The sequence below is a fragment of the Dermacentor andersoni genome, chromosome 6, assembly GCF_023375885.2.
Source record: "Dermacentor andersoni chromosome 6, qqDerAnde1_hic_scaffold, whole genome shotgun sequence".
Taxonomy (NCBI): domain Eukaryota; kingdom Metazoa; phylum Arthropoda; class Arachnida; order Ixodida; family Ixodidae; genus Dermacentor; species Dermacentor andersoni.
The window spans coordinates 41,614,647-41,634,891 of record NC_092819.1 but is presented as its reverse complement, the minus strand read 5'-3'; the positions used below and the strand labels follow the sequence as shown (position 1 = coordinate 41,634,891).

The 20,245-nt window shown below is 45.3% G+C and overlaps 1 protein-coding gene across 5 annotated transcripts in view; it reads left to right on the top strand.

Annotated features, from left to right (window-relative positions):
* The window catches only part of LOC126521955 (cytochrome P450 302a1, mitochondrial-like), a 73,488-nt gene that overhangs the window by 16,579 nt on the left and 36,664 nt on the right, over nt 1–20,245 (top strand). The window contains exon 3 of one of the 5 annotated variants that reach the window (XM_055066194.2): nt 7,197–7,279. The exons of 1 other annotated variant lie outside the window; for it this stretch is intronic. Coding sequence is in view for 1 of the 4 variants with exons in the window: in XM_072288710.1 (XP_072144811.1) it covers nt 16,336–16,389 (54 nt within the window). In the remaining 3 variants the exon portion in view is untranslated. Of the gene's footprint in view, nt 1–5,638; nt 7,280–14,477; nt 14,580–16,002; nt 16,390–20,245 lie in introns of those variants that run through there. 3 more of the 5 variants (XM_055066193.2, XM_050170707.3, XM_072288710.1) reach the window with 3 other exon arrangements.

Below are 20,245 nucleotides of genomic sequence, written 5' to 3'. Positions count from 1 at the left end.
ATCCGAAAAACCCGCTCCGTTGGGCCCCGCATGCCTGCCCACGCCCCCCATAAATTCAAGCGCGAGGTGAAATGGGCGGACGACTGGGAGACATTGACTTGGCAGCGTCGTGGGCCGCTGCTGTGGCGGAGAGGGCGTCGCACTCGCCGGAGTTCGAGGCGGGTGTTACTCGGAAAGTCCACTAATCGGAGCCTGACCTGGATCGACAGAGTTAGTGGCCCTGTTAATTAGAAGCCAATGAATATGCGGCGGTTGGCAGTATATTACCCAGCAACCACAGGTACTCCGTACTGTGAATATATTGCGAGGTGTTTAGCTTCAAACTAACCTGATAACGTTTAAGCGAAAGCAGCCCGCATCTGTCTCGAGGACTTGAAATACTAGCATCGCCTACGCAGATGTTATTTTTCTTCTCCGTACGGCCTGTGAAAACATTGAATGAACTGTTCAAACTCAAGCGACAGGCGACTTCTTCAGCAGAAAATTGTGCGACAACGTAATTGTTAAGCACTATTTTAATTTATTTACTAATTAAAATAGATTACTATCTTAATTTTTACTTTGAGGAAGTGAAATTTCCCCTTTTCTTAACATAATTTGCGCCATTTCAGTGAGTGACTGAGGTAACATTTCATGTTCAGCAGTTTCACGTGAAACGGCGGTATTGACCAATTGTTTAGGACACGGAATGCGCAATGGTATTTTAATTGCACAACTACTCTCGACACCAGAATGTATCTAGAATAACTTACATGTAAGGGCGTAGCAGAGGCCTGTGACATTAAAAAAAATCAAACAGGCGTTGTTTCGAAAAGAACATTGTGCCCTGTGACCTATTAAAATATCTATACAGCGCATTAACCAGTACTTCAGCTAAATACCGGATGGTGCTATTTTCATTTTTTTAGCTTGTGCCAGAGCGAGCGGAACTGACAAACGGAGACATCATGTATAGGACTAAATGAATGTAGCACGTACGTCGTAGTTGAAAAAAAATTAACTGGACCAGAAGTTAGAACCACTAACCTTCTAATGTGCGACAGCACACTTAGAATGTGATCTAAGTAAAACTCTTGCTTGGGCTAATTGGTTCGTGCTTGAATTAGTAAAGGCAAGGCGCAGATGACCAGGACTCAAGAACACAAACGACAGGACCGGCACCGGAAGTTTATTTCCGCAACAAGACTGCCTTATGTAGGTTAATCAAGCCGAATCACACACTAAACTTTAGAAGTAAGATACAGCAATCTACCGACCTGTAAGGAATCCTATCTGGCACAAAATATTATGAGCAAGCGAGAACCACACGTGGAGCAGCACGGGAAGCAATTCATCTAGCATGGTCTTTTCCAAGCCAACGCGGAGAAAAAACGAGACATAAAAAGTACCGTCTACGCTCCACTATCAAACTATCCACAGCATAACACACTTCAAACGCCTAAGGCCCAGTCAGTGATAAACCCGCACGACTATGAGAATAATGACTGACGAATAACACGGAAAAAACATGAATAAAGGCGTCTAAGTACAGCGTCTGCGTCAAAACTAAAACCTCTAATAATCACTCACCTAAAATATTGATAAAACGTGTGACCGCGCGAAAAATGAACCATGTGACAAACAATGAAATGGACAGGACAGTTTAACGTCACATGGTTCATTTTACAGCTTTACGTCACATGGTAGACAGCTTGCCAGCATTAACAAACCCAAGTAAAACAAGCCTACGCACTATATACAAATTGATTTCTAAAGTTGAAGCGCCAACAGTGACAGCACGCTTAGAAGGAACCAAGACAAGACAAGGCGCTACCTGTCCTCTCTTTCTACCTTCTACTATCCTTATACCTACTATCCTTATATCCTTATAACTACTATTCTACTATCCTTGTATGCTGATACTATCTATCTTAGTGTGCTGTCAAAGGTATGCATCAACTAGCCGCACAACGTGTTTGACTGCTACGCAAATTGTTCAGGCCCCTGCGCTCCGGATATGTGTAGGTCTTCCTCGAAATTCGTCAACGGCGCCAACTATTGCCGTCACCAGAGTCGCCTCATCAGGACCAACATCGTAATTGAAGCCCTAACAGTGCACGTAAGACACCACGCCCGGACTCCTTGCCACCGTCTAGCCTCTCTTCCTGCGGAGAGACCACGTGCCTCGTTCTGCCGAACTGTATCCGCACATCCTGAGCCTATACCAGCTTGTTTTACACCTATCGCGATATTTTTGACTACTCCTTGGTGCCTGACCGAGCAACCCGGTGTCCGGAAGAAAGCAGATATTCAACGCCGGCTCTTAAACAGATTACCTTACTCCAATTATGAGTTGCACCGGAATGATATATAAACATACACCAACGGCGGCTCCCTCCTTCGTCGTAATTTCGTCCTTCATCGTAATTCCGTCGTCACTCCGTCATCATTCCAGCAAAGGCCACCACTATCATATTGAAAACGTCTCACTTGACAACGAACAGAAACATCGAGAGCCCTGCAATGAACGAGCTTCTAAAGCAAAGCGCAGCCTTGCGGACTTTCCTGACCATGACTGCTGGATGCTGATGCTGTCTTGCTGAGTAGCTCACACTTAAAACAATATTGAATTGCGCGGCCGATAGTGGGATCGAACCTTGGTCTTCCAGCACAACAGCCCTATGCCACATCGGCTTATTAGACCACATCACGCGTGTACCTCTAATCGTGCCAACGCTAACTAGGTCTTTGAAATGACTGCCGCGGGCGTCACATTGCGTAGCACTGAAAAATCACCGCAAACTATTAGAGCGCAGGATGGCATATCCCTTAATTGGATTTCACTCCCTGCCGTCCTACCTTCCCCGGCATTGCGCGGAATTACTGGGAATATGTCTCGTGGTGTGAAAGCGACCGTGACTTCGACGATCCGTTGATTCCGGTTGATCACAGTACTGCTCGCAACTGATGCGGCGGTGTTGGATGGATGCTCACCCTTCCGGCACAACCTCTCGTGTCGACGGCTCTTATAGATGCGTGCACGCGAGTAACTGGCGGGACGCTTGCAGCATTGCAGCAGAGTTATGAACGGCTTCTGGGAAGCCCTTGACGAAGCATGCGAGATCTCTCTCTCTCTCACTCGCTCTCGCTCTTTCTTACGCCACGATGCCGTCACGAGAAACCGCGCCGCTGCTTATCTCACCTCCCTCCTCCCTCGCGTTATTTGTCCTTCGCGATATTGTTTTCTTCCGGGTGTGCTCGATGCTTTTGTTTGCCCTTGTGAAACACCCGCCCGTCGCCATCTAGAGCCTCCCCGCTTTTTCCTTCACGCATACCCCGGTGACCGCTAAGACTTCCGAGAAAGCATTTCGCACCACACCAAGCCCACAAGTTACGTCTCCGTGGGTTGCTCGTAAGGTGAGTCGCGCCCGATCATCAGATGTCTGACCTCAGAGATAAGCCACCCAAGTCTCTGAGGCACTGTAACGACGGATGTACGTGTGGAATACGCGATAATAGGTAATAATCTGACGTTGTTGAACTTTTGATTTCATCCATCATGCTTGTTCTGTTAGGCCACGTTACGGCACGAATAACGTGGCCTGCTGGTGGTTTTTGCAAACTGGTGAAGACCTTGTTAAACTACTACATCGCTTTCATAGACAAAGAACTTACACGTACGAGCACTAGATGCTAGCTCAGGCGATGCAAGTAAGCTATAGTGTACGCATGAGAATGCTGTAGCCTTCCGGTTTTAGAAGACTTCATGTGCAGGTCATGTTCCTTAATTTTAAACCAATCGCGTCACATTTACAAATAAATGAGTGGGCTGAAATTAAGTACAATGATTAGAATAATCGAATTGTTTTGTTATTTCAATCAAATCTAACTAGATATCCACGCTGAGCGTTTTTATTTGTTAAAGTTGTCGAGAACAGTGGCCTGCCCTTCCGTTTAAAGTATCGTCAATGGTTCCCCTTTTCGTAAAGCCTTATAAGCAAATGGTTATGATAGCAGGTTTTTGGGAAAAGCTATAAGCGAGGATTATTTTTGTTTTCTGGCAGCGATCAATAATTGGGGAGGTCATTCTTTCAGACCCATTCATATTTTACTCATGTTTTCACCCCGTTCTTTAGAATTACACCGCACGAAAGTCAGGTGTTAAGGGTGTGTTTCACAACGACTGCAACGGGCTTTGGTAACTTACTCTTAAATACTGCTAACTTGCTTAATGATTCATTTATAAATAATTTACGCATTTGATACAACTGTTTCTAGGTGATAAATATGTGCCAGCAACTTCGGAAATGCATCTGTAATATAGGTGTATTGGTGATGTTGATATCGTAATGATGTTTGGACTGTTGTGATATTAAAGGCTCGCGCGTCTCAAGTCTTCAAAGATTGATTAAAATGCTCCGTAAGGGCTGTTCCATTGATCTGCTTTACATAGGTTAATTTTATTTGCTTTAGCGCTTGTCTTCCTATTAAGTGAACAATTTCCCCCCACATTTATTGGTCATACTTAAGCAGACTGTTCAAAATATGTGATATCAGATGACGGACTGTTTCTTTTTCCTCGATGTAACGTAGCCTCTTAAATTTGTTTACAACTTTATATTGTGATAAGACTGCGAACGACTCTGCCTATATCAACCAATTGTTTGAGGATACTGCTTTGAAAATCCTGCTCCGGTTATATTTAGGAAGACCTTTTCTTTGCACATAGTTTTATGTAGTCTCGACGAATAGCTTTCAGTGCATCAGTTTTTTGCTGATTCCGTTGATAACGGAAAGCCTGTGGTTCTGACGTCACCTACATACAGGAAAGTCAAAACTCCTATTTAATGTAAGGACACTATTTAATGTAAGGGCACATACGAGCCTAAATTCTATTACTGGATTGCTGCAGGTGCTCCACATCGCTTCACTGGCAAGCTCTACTTAGTACCCTTTGGCAAAGCGCCTTGCGTGTGAAGCCATGTATGCCCTTGGACGTTTACAGTGAAGCTGTATATGGCTAGGATCCCGGGATTCTTTCGCGTCCGTCGACAGCAAACTATCATCAATGGCTCGTAACCCCCTTAAGCGCTAAGAGCGCGCATACACCCCCCCGCCCTCCAAGCAAGCAAAAAATGCAATGGCTCATAGCTCCGTAAGGCAGAGGCTATAAGCACTCAGCAAAGTGAAGCCAACAGTGCTTACATTCTTTGGAATCACGCATACAACATACAGAACAGTGTGTCGAAAGCTATCATCATTAATGGCTCATACCATAGTAAGCAATGGCTCATCCGTAAGCAAGCAAAAAAAAATGCAATGGCTCATAGCCCCGTAAGGCAAGAGGCTACAAGCCCTCGGCAAAGTGCAGCGAACAGTGCCTACATTCTTCGGAATTACGCATACAACATACAGAACAGCATACGTTTCCATAAAGAACAAGCTGAAAACAAGCATCCAAGCCACATAATTGATAAGGCCCTCGTGATAGCAATTCAAAGCACGTAGCGCTCTCCGCATACGTTTCCAGGTGAAGATGACTGTTGCGCAAGCGGCCGTGGTGACGCCAGCTTGTCATGTGTGGTGTGACGTTCCTAGCACTTCAGGGGGGGGGCGGGGGGGGGGGGTTATATAATGTAACCAGCCTAGCAACTAATTTCAATGTTGTGGCAGCAACGCTACGGGCGGTGGCGTGCCGTCAAAATTGCCCTTACTCCCATTCCTACCATTACTCCAACATATCACTACTACCATTACTCTAAAGCCATAAAGCATTGCATACCCTCCTCAGCAGTTGTGGTGGTGGTTTTCAACAGCTTTACTGGACATTTACTTTCGCAGGGCCGGTATGGCGAAGTTTTTCACACATTGCTGGGTCAGGAATGTCACGAAGTGTACTATCCACGGAGCAGAATGCAAAACGCGATCGCAGGCATGCATACGCGCAGCGCGAAAGCTGCTCCAGGAACGATGCCTAAAAAAAAGAAAACTAAAAGAAAAACGATAAAAATATGTGCCTAGACTGATGTGGCTTTCATATGCTCCATAGTGTAAACAGCGTAAGCGGACGACACAAAAAAGACGAATAATTATGCACTTTCCCCAACTTTCCGTCTTATTTCATGTGCTCGTTTTTCTACATTACCATTGCACTACAGATCATTTGGCGGGTTATAAATTATCGCGGGACGAAAAATGACAAATTTTGATGAAAACGTGATGTTTTGCCAATTTGTGATGTTTGCGCGACTCACTGCCCCCTTGTAAGTGGGGCTAATAGCACCTCAAGCTGCCTTTTTGCAGCGTTTACATTGGCCTCCTCCATCGTTTGCAATTTTTTGCAATGAAAACAAACACATTACTTAATAAAAAAGAAAGGCGTCGTCAAGTTTCAGCAGTGGAGGAGGAGGTTGTCCCTCGGCGAAGGAGGAAAAGAGTAGTGACGTCAGGGTCATGCGAGGCGATGGAGTCAGCTCCGAACAAACAGCGGGCTGAGCGGATAGGTGGGAGATGAATGCGGTGTCTTGAAAGATACCGAGTGACTGGATTACATCGACAGGACTAGGACAGACACTAGTATTTTAATCCGCCATTGTTTCTCTTACATGGTTGCCATATGCGTGTACAGACTCGGCTAGATTAAGAGAATATGGAACTACATTTACCCTACATCGTTTTCAACTGGCTGTAGAGTTGCCTAGGTATAACGAATATAGTTCGCTGTATTTACTCCCTGAGAAACAAGTAAATAAACGCAAGATATTACGAGCCAAAGCTTGGAAAACGTCTTGGTTGTCTGCGGTCTTGAAAAGAGTTTCTCCCGGCAAGTTGGGACTTGTCTTGCGCACACAGCTGAATTGGGCTGCTTGTAGGCATGGTTGTAGTGTACCTTGAGGTGCGACTGCCCAGAGAAGGTGATGATGTCATGACATCCAGTTTACACGTTTATGAGAGAGTTCCTTAGAGATTTGACGTGTCTGAAAAAAAAAAAAAAAAGATGGAGTTGCGCATTACCTTTTCCTTCCGTCTGGCGGCTTTTATTCGTGATCCGTGGATGCCGATGTTAGCCTAAAGTATGTGGTCATAGAATGGAGCAAACCCTTGCGTTGCCGCGGTTGTGATAGGAGCCACTGAACGATGGGAAAATAACGTTGTCGAGCATGTCTCCTAGTGTCTACTTAATTGGTTCTCGTTGTCGGTTTTCTTCTGGTGTTCAGATTACCGCACGTTTCTCGAGCCAGCCTTCTCAGGACTGAGTAGGACGGGAGGAGATTCTCCTTCGCCATTGTCGTGTCTAAAGGTACTGGTTGACACTGAACTACATCGACCGACAGCATTAGGACAGATACTGGTACTTTAATCCATCATTGCTCTCCTTACACGGTTACCAAATACGTGTACGGACCTGGTTAGATAGAGCGAATTGGAGCTACGTTCACCTTTTCATTGTTCCCAACTGGCTGTAGAGACTTGGCCAGATACAACGAATATAGGGCACTAAAAGGAGGGGCCGTGGTGAGGGAACGGATGAGCCGGCGATACGGTGCGTCCAAGGTGCTCGAGGAAGCTCAGCGTAAAAGCATTCGTAATTTTAACGCTCGTTAAATTATAGAAGCCAAATTGTTCCTATAGGTTATTCTAAATAATGTATATATTGTGTAAATAAGTTTTTCTGTTGTACGTGTTTGAGTGGAGGTACAACTGAACGGGGTTGCACCCTAGTCACGTGAAGACGGTGGTGGATACCATCGCACCATACAAAACACAAAACATGTCTGGTCAAGGCAAAGTAAATAAAAAGGACTGCAAAAATAGATTCAAAATAAATAAATAAATAAACAAATAAATATTGGCGACAGATGAAGTTGATGGACGGAAAGAAAGAAAAAAAGGAAGAAAAAAAGGATAAGTTTCACAGGAAGATATAAAGCGCAGGAGCAGCTTCCCGAGTTGGTTAGCGGACGATCGCCGAGCGACGAAGAGACGGCAGCGCTAACACAGAGCAGTCGTGCAGGTGTAGCATGACAAACTGCGAGTTCCCAGCCTTAGCGTGATGTGGGGTCAGAACATCTTTCCTGACACTGGCACTTAAAAGAGAAAGAAAGAAAAATTGAAATTCGAATGATATTATCTTTTTCTGCATTAGAACCGCCTTCCTGACCAAGGCATTGCACTGAGGACGCTTCTAACGGTCACGTAACGAGCGAAAAGCAGAAGGCATCTTAAGCGATCAGTGGCAACAAACCGAGCCTGGATTACGCGGGGCAGGGGGGGTAAGCCCACCCGCGAGCGTGAGGAAGCAATTGGCATCGCGTCATGCGCGTAATCTCCTTCCGGCAGAGCTGCTTCTCTCTTGTCCGTTGCGCCGTGGCTCGTTATTGACAACAATGCAGCCACGAGAACGTGCACACCAGACAGGAGGGAGGGAAGAAAAGAAAGAAGTCATAAAGAAAATACTGAAAGGAAACGGCAGAAAATAAAAATGAAAGAAACGAGGAGAGCGGTTGGAAGAAAAGAGAAGGTCGGCCGTGTGGGGTGGGTCCGTCTCTTTCCCCGCTCCATCAGGGGGCGTCACAAAGCAAACGCACGAAAAAAGCAGGAAGTGCGTTTCTCTGTCTCACCTCACCTAGGCTCGCAACTGCTCGAATTCCTCCATCCCTCACTCTCCGTCACGTACCCACTCTCCCAACCCTTTCTCAGAAAGGGGTAACGACTACAACGATGAAAAAGGTTGCCCCGCCTTACCCCCCAACGGGGCACAACGTTCGGTCGTCTTTCTATACTCGTGGTCCGGCGGGGGGACAAGAGAGGAGCTCGTATTATGTGTCGCAGTCTGCCGGTTACAAGAAATGGTAGCCGAAAAAAAAAAAAAAAGAGAACTGGTGTATCAGAACATAAAAGGCGGGTAAACACGAAGGCGTTCAAGTGAGGAAGTGCTGGGGCTAGGCCGGGACCAGCTGTCTCGCGTCGCGTTGCACTAACCCCTAGCTCGACCCGGAGTGAACGGCCTCCGCCAAAGGCACCACGATATTCCCCTTCCCTAGCTAGCGTGTCTGGTCGGTACTCGTTCTTTATTTCACGTCTCCCCGGCGTCATAGTACAGCAGATGTGGCGCGTAGATTAGGCTCCGCGGGGCAACAGAAGAGCCCACTGGTGTCGTCGTTCGCGGGATGGTCGCCTTGGTTCAACGGCCTTCGGAGAGCGGCACGTCGTCCGCTAAACGCGAATGGCCGCAAAGGACGCCGCGCGGCTGGGGAAACAGCGCGAGCTCCGAAACACTTTAGACAAGAGGCCACTTGCGGGCAAAAAGAAGAAAAAGAAAAGAATGAAGATGGCGAGAGGAGAACAAGAAACGTGAGCTAGCGGTCAGGAAAGCATCCGAAACCGGTGGAGAGGAAGCCGATGGCCTTGGTCGTTTTAGTGGAACTGCAAGACGACCCGCACATCTTGTCTGTGCGGCATGGACACGGTGGTCGTTTTTCAGAGTTTTGCCAAGTGCGAGTTGAAAAATCGGATTTGCGAGGCGCACAGAGGGTTTGCCCTTAATAGCTGGCTACTAGGGGCTTGGCAGCAAGAAATGACCTTTGTTTCTAATGTTTTTCTTTCAGTTTTTTTACTAGGATGGCCCCACTCACCCCTACAGAGGCAATGAGCTATGAAGGGTGCCTGAACTTTAGCGCATTGTTCGCAAAAAAAAAAAGAAGAAAGCAAACCATAAAGTGCTGCAGTTGACATTGGAGTAGGTCGGTTGGTTAGAATAGTCAACTGTTGATAACCTGTTTTATAAGAGTCGACAAGAACAGAACGACCGAATTTTCCTCAAAGGTACTTCCCTCCATCTTTTTTTTTGGCCGTGTGTGTGTTCCGTACAAGGAAGCAATAATACGTTTCGTTATAGATGTGTACTTATTTAGACGTGTTAAATTTTAAAAATTAAATTATGGGGATTTACGTGCCAAAACCGCTTTCTGATTGTGAGGCACGCCGTATATAGTGGAGGACACCGGAAATATAGACCACCTGGGGTTCTTTAACACGCACCTAAATCTAAGCACACGGGCGTTTGCGCATTTCACCCCCATCGAAATGCGGCCGCCGTGGCCGGGATTTGATCCCACAACCTAGTGCTTAGCAGCCCAACATCATAGCCGCTAAGCAACCACAGCGGGTAGATGTGTTATATATGGTTTCGCTTCGTTAGATATGTGTTCGTTATAGATTTTATTTATTTCAAGCGAACAAAACTTTCGGTAATAAGTTCTGAATCCCTGCTAGTTCAAAAAAAAAAAAAAAAGGAAGGTAATTGAAAAGCGAAGTGACTAAAATTGCGCACTCAAGATTGCATTGTTCAGTTCAATAGCAAGTTGCCGTGCCCTAATAAGCGCAAGCTATCTGTCAAAATTTGACGACTTTTAGGATAAAATGAACCCTTAGTCGCTTACGGTTTATTAGAGACATAATGATCAATTCATTACGGCCCAGTAATTATTCCTGGAAAAGCGCTAATGGAGAAACAAGAAATGAAATAGATTTCATACTTTCAGCCGATTCCAGCATACTGCAGGATGTAGAAGTGTTAAGTAGGATAAAGTGCAGTGATCCTAGGCTGGTGAGGTGTAAGATTTACCTCAATATGAAGAGAGAGAGTAGAACTAGTCAAGAAGAAACAGGAAAACCTAGACGCACTAAGGGAAAAAGCAGACCAATTCAGACTGGTGCTTACAAACAAATATGCAGCCTTAGAATAGAGCAATGAAGATGACATGGAGCTAATGAATGAAACCGTAATTAGGCTGGCTTCAGAAGCAGCAATTGAAGTGGGAGGCAAGGGACCAAGGCAACCAGTAGGTAAGCTCTCCCAAGTCACGAAGGACATGATAAAGAAACGACAAAGGATGAAGGTCCAACTCAAGAGATCAGATAGAATTCGCGTAACTGTGAAAACGGATCAACAAGGAGAAAACAAGGGATATTCCAAATTATAACGTGAGAAAGACTGAGGAAGCAGTAAGGAATGGACGCAGCGTGAAATCAGTGAGAAGAAAACTTGGCATAGGCCAAGCCAAGATATATGCACCGAAAGATAAGCAGGGGTAATATCAGCAATTTCGAAGATATAGGAAAAGAAGCGGAAGAATTCTATACTGACCTCTACAGTACCTAGAGCAGCCACGCTACCTAGATTCGAAGTAGTAATGAGCAGGTTACAGAGACTCCTTCTATAACCAGCGATGAAGTTAGAATGGCCTTGCAAGACATGAAGCGGTGAAAAAGCGGTAGGAGAAGATGGAATAACACTCAATTTAATCAAAACTGGAGATGTCGTGCTTGAAAAGCTTGCGGCCCTTTATACGAGATGTCTCACAATTCCAAGGGTTCCAGAGAGCTGGAAGAGTGGCAACATTACACTGATTCCTAAAATGGAAGGCGTTAAAGAATTTAATATTTATAGGCCCGTTAGCTTACTTCCAGTATTCGATAAAATATTAATCAAGATAATATCCAATATAATAAGGGCTACACTTGACTTCAGTCAACCAAGAGAACAGGCTGGCTTTAGGAAGGGATACTCTACAGAGGACAGCATCCATGTCATCAATCAGGTAATCGAGAAATCCGCAGAGTACAATCAGCCTCTCTATATGACTTTCATAGATTATGAAAAGGCATTTGATTCAGTAGACACCAGGAGTCAGATGCATTACGTAATCAAGGAGTACAGGAGGCTTACGGGAACATCTTTCTACAAGAAAAGTAGATACCTATAAAGAAAAGGGTATCACAAGACACGATTTCTCCAATGCTATTCCCTGTGGGCTTGAAAGAAGTATTCAAGCTATTAAACTGGAAAAGCTTAGGAGTGAGGGTCAACGTCGAATATCTCAGCAACCTTCGATTTGCAGATGACATTGTCCTGTTCAGCAACACTGGGGACAAGTTACAACAAATGATTGAGTACCTCAACTGAGAGTAAGAGTGGGGTTGAAGATTAATGCGCAAAAGAAAAAGATAATGAATAATAGCCGGGCAAGGGAACAAGAGTTCAGGATCACCAGTCAGCCTCTAGAGTCTGTGGAAGGCTACGTTTACCTTGGTCAGTTACTCACATGGGACCCTGGTCATGAGAAGAGAAATTACATAAGAATAAAAATGAGTTGGTGTGCATACGGCCGATATTGCCGGATCCTGACTGGAAGCTTACCCTGTCATTGAAAAGAAAGGTGTACAATCAACGCATTCTACCAGTGCTAACATATGGGGCAGAAAATTGGAGGTTGACAAAGACGCTCGAGAAAAAGTTAAGGACCGCGCAAAGAGCGATGGAACGAAGAATGTTCGGCATAACGTTAAGACACAGGAAGAGAGCGCGGTGGACCAGAGAGCAAACAAGGATAGACAATATTATAATTGACATTGACAATAAGAGAAAGAAATTGAGCTGGGCAGCCCATGTAATGCGTAGGTTAGGTAACCGGTGGACCACTAGAGTTACAAAATGGGTGCCAAGAGAACAAAAGCGCAGTCGAGGACGACAGAAAACTAGGCGGTGTGATAAAATTAGGGAATTCGCCTGCTCAAGTTGGAATCGGTTGGCGCAAGACAGGAGTAATTGGAGATCGCAGGGAGAGGCCTTCATCCTGCAGTGGACATAAGATAGGCTGATAATGATGATGATGAATTATTCACAACAATGCAGGTACGCACTGAAGTGTACAAGCGCACATGCTTTTTCCGCGCTAACTAGCTGGTCCAGTTGGACAGTGTATATAAAACAATGGCCCCTTTGGTCGGTTTACGCTACCATCGAGATTACACAACCACTTGACAGAGGCTACGACTGGTATTTCAGCGGCTACCGGGGCACTGCAACATCATTGTCAATGAAAGCGCCGACGAAGCTGCCCGTGAGGCACAGGGAGAAAATGAAAGCCCCTCGATTCCGTCGTCGAGAACGGTTGCAGCGCAGCACTTCAGTGGTCTAGCCAATATCACATAAAGTGGAATACAGTGGAGTTAACTAACCGGCATCAATATGCGCCATGAACTCGTATATGAAGTTACAAATGTTATCCGGTTTTATTCGGCGAGAAGAAACCTTACTATGACGCCTGCGAGTATAGGCGTTTCATTAATGATCCTACTCGTTCCTATCGGGAGAGGCTTGCCCTTCGGGCAGCTTTAGGGCAAGCCTTTCACTGAAGTTGTTGTACTGCTTTTCCTTAATTTGGTTGCGACCATCAGCCTTGACTATTTTCTTATGTAGTGTAAAGCTTCGGGGAAATTGAAGAGTAAACAGAAGTTCAGTTAGAAATAGATGAAGTTCTCTTCCCGTAGAAAGTCCAAGAAGGAAACTAATGTTACTAGAAGATCTCGGGACCATGGGCTTCGGATTCTGCGATGTGCAAAGCTGCAAAAGTGCTGCGGCGCGTTTGGGATGCACCAGCCTGAATGATTGCTTGTGAGGAAGTGAACGATTAATGCTTCCCGGAGTGTTTCTCCGTGAATATGCTGTGAGCTTTTCTCCTTCTCATCTTTGAGTTACCTTTCCCCCTTGCTCAGTGCAGGGTAGACAACTGGGCTCAGCCTGGTTAACCTCATTGGCTTTTCTTTTATCAGCACTTCTCTCTCTCTTTCTTGTCATGTTGCGCATCAGACATAAAGAAAATTGAAAACGAATCTCATTTAACTGCTTTCCAGAAAGAAACATTGGTAGATTCGTGGAGGTTTGACGTTCCAAGACTACCCTGGCGCTTTAAGCTCCGGATTAAATTTGACCACCTTGGATTATTTCGCCTGTGCCTTAATATAAACACTCGAGCGTGCTTGCCCTTCGGACCGATCGAAACGCGGCCGCCGCGGCAGGGGATCGAACCTACGACCCAGTGCTCGGGCAACGCTGTAGCCGCAGAGCCAACGCCGAGTGTAAAAATAAATATTCGGGTGAGTAATCGACAAACAATTATGAAAAGAGCTGAAACATAACGTATGTTTCTTAAATGAAAATAAAAGAATGCGATGTAGTCGCCCTATAATGAGAGCTACACGATTTCATATAACAGAATCAAGAAAGACCGCCTTTTATTCTGATCAGATAGCCACTGACTGGAGTACTTAAAGCACAAAACTTACTGACTGACTGGTAAGGTATACCGAAAATAGTGGCAATGATTGTCACCTATTTCACCGTATTCTGAAAGTGTCGCATGAATGAAAGGGTAGTCTTTCAAGACCTCTAAGGATCCGCTGCTTGAGGTTAGAGCGACGGATTATTGCGCACCACGACCTCGTGGTGCTCGCTTCTTCCATAATATGCGCAGTTACGTACGAACGAGCCTAAAGAGATTTTTCTTCTTCTTTTTTTGTTGGCGTTAATCAGCTTCGCATGCCTCGTGAGCAAGCTGACATTCGGAAAAAACGTTGCAGACGCAGCTTATCTCCACGGTGTTGGAAAACAAGAGATAAGCCCCGCTCTGGATATTGACCTAGAAATAGGAGCCCGGAAGCGTGCTTCAGTTGCTTGGGGAGACTTGTACGGAGCGAGGCGAAGCCGGGAGAGAAGAACCGGGAAACTAGCTTTTTAGGTACGGTGGAAACGAAACGTGAGACTGTTTACGATACTATCGAGCCAGCCTAGCTTACAGCAGGGTCACTTGATAAATAGAAAAAAGAAACAAAGTTATCAAATGAGTCTCCTTATAGTAATGGTGTTTTCGTAGAAACGCGTGGACTGTATTGGCTGACTCGAACTTAAAAAAAAAAATAGGGTTTAACGTGCCAAAACCCCTTCCTGATTATGAGGCACGCCGTAGTAGAGGACTCCGGAAATTTTGACCACCTGGGGTTCTTTAACGTGCACCTAAATCTAAGTACACGAGTGGCTTCGCGTTGGCGCCCGGGATTCGATCCCGCGACCTCGTGCTCAACAGCCCAACACCATAGCCACTGAGCAACCACGGCGGGTTGACTCGAACTTGTAACCTTCCCACTAATATAACTCGAGGCTTTTGATATTTCACGCGGATTGTGTTAGTGGTTATGTCGTAGCCACCAGGAATGACATATTTGGTGATTTTCCCGCTCTCTTTTTGACTCCATTCACCGTACTGGCAACGTGAAGAAGGCAATTAATTTGCGTTTTCGTGGTCGAACAACATCTTGACCTCTCAGTTACCTATCAAAATCGCATCAGTTCAGCATCTTTGTTTTCAATGTTACTTCTAGACATGACAAAAAAAAAAGTACGGTAAGTTGGCGAATTGGCAGGGGCGCATTTCAAGGTTAATGACGCCTCAGGAAGAGAGAAATAGTAACGAAACACGTGATGGAAGGGAGGACACGATGAAAATCAGCACTCAATGCATGTGTGTGTTCACCGTATATTGCTTTTTGTCTCCTGGTCTTGCTGTGTCACGAATACCCTCACGCTCCCCCCCCCCCCTGCCCCACGATAAAAAAGAGGGGAGAAAAAGAAAAAGAAACATCGCAACAAACACCGTTATTACGTTGAATTGGGAAAATGAGAAGGTGGTATTGAACAGAAAAGCAGAATAGATTGTGATACTGTACTAATATAGAAACTCTATATTCGCAAATGGCGCTGCAATATCTTTATTATTAGATGCAAAAAAGTACAGGCAAAATTAAATTCATTTTTTTTTATTTCCGGACAATACCCAGCGCCGGTATGTCTGGGTGACGTCATGAATCTGAAATCACTTTCTTGTGCTTAAGGGTTACGAGTCTCAGTGAAAATCCTCGAAAATTGCTAAAACTGTTTTCTTATAGTATACGACATAGTCCACTTTTACCATTAAAAAATAATAAAAAGGAAACTACCTATCGTGAAGGCCCTGTCGAAATCTGTGACGTCATGGGGAGCTAGTGCGGGAACTTCAAGGCGGCGTTGCTATCCGTTTTTTTTCTGTTGTTTTTACGCCTTTTCTGGTTTAGAGCCTGCCCGCCCTATAAAAGTGTCTTTTTTTCATGTTCTAGAGAGGGTAGTTTAGTAACATGCAGTTCAACCTATTTCCTCTCTTTAACGCCTTAGACCGTAGGCAGCAGGAACAAGGTCGTTGCATCGGTGGATAGGGATATAGCAGCTGGCTCGTGCGTGGAACGTACGTGAACCCCATATATACCACGCTGTGTGGTCGGCTGGGAACGCGCGAGTGCGAAGAAAACACTCTCTCCGGTGTCGGTGATAAGAGGCTCACTTTCGTCGCGCTGCTACGGGAAAGCTGCACCTCCATTCAGCTATAGCGTATAACGCCTTCCGAGCGAGCCGCGCAGTCCTCGGCGATAGAGAGCAGGTCGCGAAAAAAAAAAAAGTCACCTGCCGAGGTCTCCTTCTTGGCCATGGGGTGGACTCCAGATGCTCTGCAAGTATGCCAACGTGTCTCCTCCTTGACGGTCAGGGAAAGTTTATCTTTCGGGCTAAATCGCAGAACGTTCTCAATGTCCAAGTCTCCCAGGGACCATCTGTAGTGTAAGAGTCCCATACTTGCCTTTACGCCCTCCGTCTAGGTGAAAAACCTTTGCAAGGTGTACGACCAGGAAAGGTAAGGGCACTGTACGCTCAACTATATTTTGCAGAAGTGCCAGCACATTGCGGGGGGAGGTGAGGGGGAATTGTCCGGAGACCCCCATTTGGATCCGCCAGGGGCGTTGACATGCTTACACGGTGTAATGAGTAAATTGCTTGCATGGTGCAAGAGAAAATTGCTAAGCGCACAGCCACGGGGCTAAAAGAGGTTCCCGTTAAGTTGATTAATGAACTAGGACCAATAAGTAAGGCAGCTCCGTTGAAAGCAGTAGAAAAGGTCTAAAAGACAGACGAATACCAGACGGTTGCCGACAATGTAGGAGGAATTTAAATCATAAAGGTAAGGGGAGAAAGACAGAATTCGCTCGCATAGACCGTTGACAGTCACATCGATAATATACCGGTTAGCAATGCAGGCAATTAAGTTAAAGCTCCAAGCATGGGCAGAGAATAATGGCATTTTGGGGGAACTTCAGAATGGCTTCAGAATAGGTAGGCCTTTGGATGATGACTTATTTGTCCTTACCCAGTGTATTGAAATATGAAGAGTAGAAAGGAGAACGCTATATGTGGCTTTTTTAGACATTACAGGAGCGTATGACAACGTAGACCGCAACATTTTGAGGGATATTCTGGAAAGGGAAGGCTTAGGTGAAGATTGCCTACAGCTCTGAGATAGATTTACCTAGAAAATACCGTTTGCGTTGAGTGGGAAGGAGTGAGGAGCGAGGAGAAAGTTGATATCAACAAGGGACCGAGGCAGGGGTACCCTTTATCCCCACTGCTGTTTATGATGTACATGGTGAGCATGGAAAGGGCGCAAGAAGGAAGTATCGGGTTTACTATTTCATACAGACATGCGGGTACAGTACTAGAGCAGCAGCTTCCAAGTTTGTTTTATGCGGACGAAATTGTCTTGCTACCTAACAAGCAATGTGATGTGCAACGTCTGGCTAATATCTGTGGACCGGAAGTTGATAAGTTTGGTCTGAAATTTTGCGTTTAGAAATCGGGTGTTATGGTATTCAATGAAAACACCGAACATACAGTGACAATACAAGGCCAGGAAATACCTCGCGTAAAATATAAATACCTTGATATGTGGATAAACGAAGGCAATAAATATATGGAAGCACAGGAAAAAACAATAGTAAAGGGGAAGAGAAATGCAGCCATAATGAAACAGAGCGCTATGCGGATACAATAGGCCCGAGGTGCTCTGGGGTATGTGGAAAGGTGTAATTGTTCCAGGCGGTATATTTGGAAATGCGGTTATTTGCTTGAAAGCAGGGGTACAATCAGCAGTCGATGGGAACCAAAGGTCAGTGGGACGCCTCGCATTGCGCGCTCACGAGGAGACTACGAATGAAGCTGTGCAGGGTGATATGGTCTGGACTAGTTTTGAAGTTAGGGAAGCTCGCAGTAAAATTGAGTATGAAGAACGACTGAGGAATATGGAAGAAAGTGAATCGGCTGGGAGAGTGCTGAGATATTTGCACAGGAATAACATCGATTCACAGTAGAGGAAAATAACTACGAAGCTTACCAGCAAGTATGCGGCTTGTATGATGAGCAACACAGCAACAAAGAACGTTAAGCGGACAGTCGGAGAAGCTGAGATAACCTCACGGGTGGCGGAAATGGAAAAGAAACCTGCCATGAGTAACTAAAGAGGAAAAAGAGAAACGAAATCAGGAAAGAAACAATTTATGATAACTCAAAGGGAAGCTCCTTACTTTTCGAAGCGAGATAAGGGCGCCTTAGAACACGCACTTATAAAGCGAGATATAAGAAGGAAGAAGCATGTGCTTGCTGTGGTAAAGCTAGGGAAACGATGGAGCATGTTAGAATGTGAAGTTATCTGCCCAGCGGTAGATTTAGGCATCGCTGGACTCCTTGAGTTCAGCGAGAGCAGGGGGAAAGTAAACATGTCCGCAGTGGGGAGGGTGGGGGCGGGAGATTAGTAAGAGGCGATTAGAAGGTTGGTCGAAGAAAAGTAGGGAAACGACAGAAAACGGAGACGTACAAAAACAAAGTTCACAATAGGGTTCAGAAAATTTGGTTGTGGGAATTAATCGTGTTTTTTTTCTTTTTTAACATAGTTAGGACATTAGGCAATAAAATAAGAGCTTGGTGGAGCAATCCATCTCCCTGTTCCAAAGGGGACGCTTATAACATCCATCCATCCTGTCTATCCATCCGGTGTGGCTTGCGCTGAAACAGTGGGAAAGTATAGGGAGCACGGTACAGTAGGGATGTTAGCGTTGCTTTCCTGTATAATTTATTCTCGGGCTAGCCATCAAAACGAAACCAGCCCGCGCGAACAGTAAAACTGGGATTGGGGGGGGGGGGGGTTCGTTTGCGTTATGATTAACTTCTCATTACGTTTAATAAACTTATTACTATGGAATTAGGCGTGCTTCTTGCTAAATTATTCCCATTGCAACTTTTCAAATATTGCTGTTACAATTTAATAAAATATACTGGGCCGCAATGCCGTTTCGTACGACGATTCCACTTGCATGTTGAGGGCAGCAACTTGGTATACGTTACCTCTAGAAAGAGTTAAGATTTGGACTTGTTTTCATCATAGGATATCAACAGTGCAAGCTCAGACGAAGGACATGGACGTTCCGACCTTGTCCATCAGAAATTTTGCCTGTTCATTTGTTAAATAGCTTTATCTTTGCAATATTTACAAGTTTCTAAACTTCCTACAAAAGTGCAGTATTAGCGGCAATCATTTGCTTAAAAGATGTTGCGACTTTATCTCTGCCGCAGCTCGAAACCGCGTTATTTGCCACAGATTGTCTTGCCGGCTATGTATGCCAAGATAACCTTGTTTGCTGCCACCCCAGCACCACCACCACCATAGTATTTATTATTGACTGTGTAAGCTTACAAACACAACACAGACTGAAGGAATAACAGGCTAGCAGTTTTGTCCAGACACCCCACCCCCATCTCCGTCAATACGCTAAACGCCTTTTTTGAAGAATTGTTCGTGTTTTCAATTTTCAGTACCCAAGTGGCCGGTAGGATAATGTTGTTACAGATTTGTGTGACACGTCATGCTTAGGACATAATAAATTAGACACAATATTGAGCGTGAGCACGTGCGCACGCATGCACGCACACCTCTAGAAGATTACAGGAATGGAGTGTTACTATTCCTAAAGCCACCAATCCTCACTAAAGAGACAGAGAGCATCATTTCATTCCCTACAGATCCTTCCATCTGAAGTAGTGACCACTTCGTATCTGACTCGCGCTCTAAAATAGTAGTTCACAGTAATCACTGGAAGGCGCCACAGGTCACAGCGGAGTGGTTGAGATAGGGCTTCATTCATGGACTACGAACGCTATCCAGTTGCAGAGTCGCATACTGCGAAGGGTCAGCCTCTTTAACTTCAGCGCACAGTCGCGCTTTGGAGAGTTCGCAGCGGAATAAAGCTCGCCGATGGTCGCAACTCCAAAATACCGCCCGTCTCTTCTCCAAATTACAAATACCCTACACAACCTCTGGAATCGCCCGTACCATAGTGTGGTTACGAACTTTCTTTTAGGTTATCCTAAAGAGGGGGAGGGGGGCGACATTATACGTATCTAATATATATGAACGCGTAGTTATTAATCGGCCGCTAGCGAGATGTCTGCGACGTGATCAGAATAATCGGCAATGGCGGCTAATCTGTAACAAGATGCGCAATTGCTAGGAGTGCC